Here is a 2094-nt window from a genome sequence, read left to right as displayed (position 1 = left end):
GGTAGTAAGGTTAACGTACTGGTTACAAGCTCTGCCAACTGGTATTAACTTATAAGATTAGTGATTATACATTTTCAATGAAAGTCTTCATCTCCAAATGGGCCATGTAAACTAATCAAAAAACGAGGTCATTGATCTTTAAATCTTATTTTCAAATTTTTTTTCGACAATTTGAAAAAAAGAGTGGTTTGTTCGCTCTTAATTGTAAAGTTCGTTAAAAATGTCTGAATCAAATAAAATGCTTACATAAATTTCATACAAACTTGTTCTTGAGAATCCATGAGGATGGAGTAACCATTATCACTGTTAGTTTTTGTTTTTTATACTTATACTACACAAACCGACGGTGTGGTTTTGCACATGCGCTTTCGCGCGAAGTAGTTCACAAATTGCTTCAAATAAAAGCTTTTGTCGATCCAATAGAACGAACTTTCTGTCGAAAGTAACATAATTGATAAATTTATGGAAAACTGTTAACTATGATTTCGCTAACATTTGTGAATGATTTCGATAAAAGAGAGCATGAATGTGAATGGGAAAAAAGCTCTCTAGTTGGGTCGAACCTTAATCTCTCCTTTTTCAAATACCGTAGGCTTATTGTGCATTATTATTGTTAATTATTGTATAATCTACTACATACACTACATACTACATACATTCAAACAAGCTGTTCAACAGTCAACGAGTCGAACAAGACATTCGAAAAAGCAGGGGAATAACTGAATAAGGACATTATTGGATTTGGTTTTGGAAATTCCGTAATATTATTAAAAAACGTGAACGAAATTTTAACCGAAATTCGAGTTTACCAAGATCATTGTTATGTCCTGTTTATAGTTTACGATTATAAAACACTTCTTAAAGCAAATGAAATAAGAGTTTCCGCATGCGTATAAATCGGCTCCGTATATAGTTTCGGCTAAGATCAGAATGATCGTTTATTAATCTTTCGACCACGATCACACATAGATCGGATCTGTAGAAAATCTCATCTTAAATGAGTGATTTTAATAATTGATTTACAGTGCGTTGTGCATTTATCAGGACATTACAATTATCCTTTGAAAATATTTGTTTTACTCTATGGAGCCACTTTTATTAAGAAAATGAATGTCTAATGAATGAATATATTAGCTCTATTATGCTTTGATAGTGGTAACAAATTAAAAAAGTCTGATTCTTAAATCTTTTTAAAAAAATGAGAAAACAAAATCTCCGAAATGAAAAGAATATTCCAAGCAATTTCCAAAAAAAATATTATTTTATTTATTGATAAGATTTGTCAACACAGTAGTAATGCGTTCAACTAATATCCTCAACTCTTCCAGCAAAGCTGCATTCTGCTCCCACCCTTCATTGCCGGCCACTTTCAAACAACCTTGCCCGGTTAGTCGAGCTGATGAGAGCTGGGACTTCACCGATAGCAGCTTTCCCGCATCATCTTTCGCGGATTCAAATGCTTCCAGTGAACTTTGCCCAAGTTCGATGCAAAGTTGAACGATTTTTCCACAACTGTCGGCTGTTTTGGACCACTGACTGTTGGCTTGGGTGTACCCTCGGTAGGCGCTTTGAAGCTTCTGAGCGCGTTTTAAGGGGTCTTCCAGTTCTAGTCGAGCGGACAGTTCATGAAGGTGACCGTTGTTTACATTTTTCGTGCATGCATGACCCAACAGTTTGATGGCTTTTTTCGTGAATCTTTTCGCTGAGTTTCCATTAGAGTCTAGAGCTTCCTCGGAAATTACTTGGGTTAGAATTTCAAGTACCTCCAAATCAATGAACTTTTCTTTCAATTCCAGTAGCCGTTCGTAAGAGTTCAATGCATCTTCGTAGTTTTGAGTATCGATGCTAACAAGCATAAAGTTTTCCCAAACTTTCCAATTACTGAAGTTGCATTTAAGTGCTTCCTGTAGGACTTTGTGGGCTCTCTTTTTGTCACCAAGTTTTATATAAGCCTTCGCTAAATTGTTCCATGATTCAAATCCATTGGGTTCCAATGAGGTATACAGACGATATGCTTTGGCAGCATCCTCCCATAACTCAAGTTGAAGAGCAGCGAAACCCAAACGCAACAGGGTAACTTCTTGGAGGCAGTTT

General features: G+C 35.9%; 1 protein-coding gene across 1 annotated transcript in view; it reads right to left on the bottom strand.

The window, feature by feature from the left end:
- Window positions 1-1262: 1262 nt before the first annotated feature.
- Window positions 1263-2094, bottom strand: part of LOC129752162 (tetratricopeptide repeat protein 27-like) — a 1540-nt gene continuing 708 nt past the window's right edge. The window contains exon 2 of the mRNA XM_055747953.1: window positions 1263-2092. Within this exon, the coding sequence (XP_055603928.1) occupies window positions 1263-2092 (830 nt within the window). The remainder of the gene's footprint in view (window positions 2093-2094) is intronic.

The sequence above is a fragment of the Uranotaenia lowii genome, chromosome 3 (assembly GCF_029784155.1).
Source record: "Uranotaenia lowii strain MFRU-FL chromosome 3, ASM2978415v1, whole genome shotgun sequence".
NCBI classification, from domain to species: domain Eukaryota; kingdom Metazoa; phylum Arthropoda; class Insecta; order Diptera; family Culicidae; genus Uranotaenia; species Uranotaenia lowii.
The sequence above is the reverse complement of the archived record's forward strand: the minus strand, read 5'-3'. Positions and strand labels throughout refer to the sequence as shown.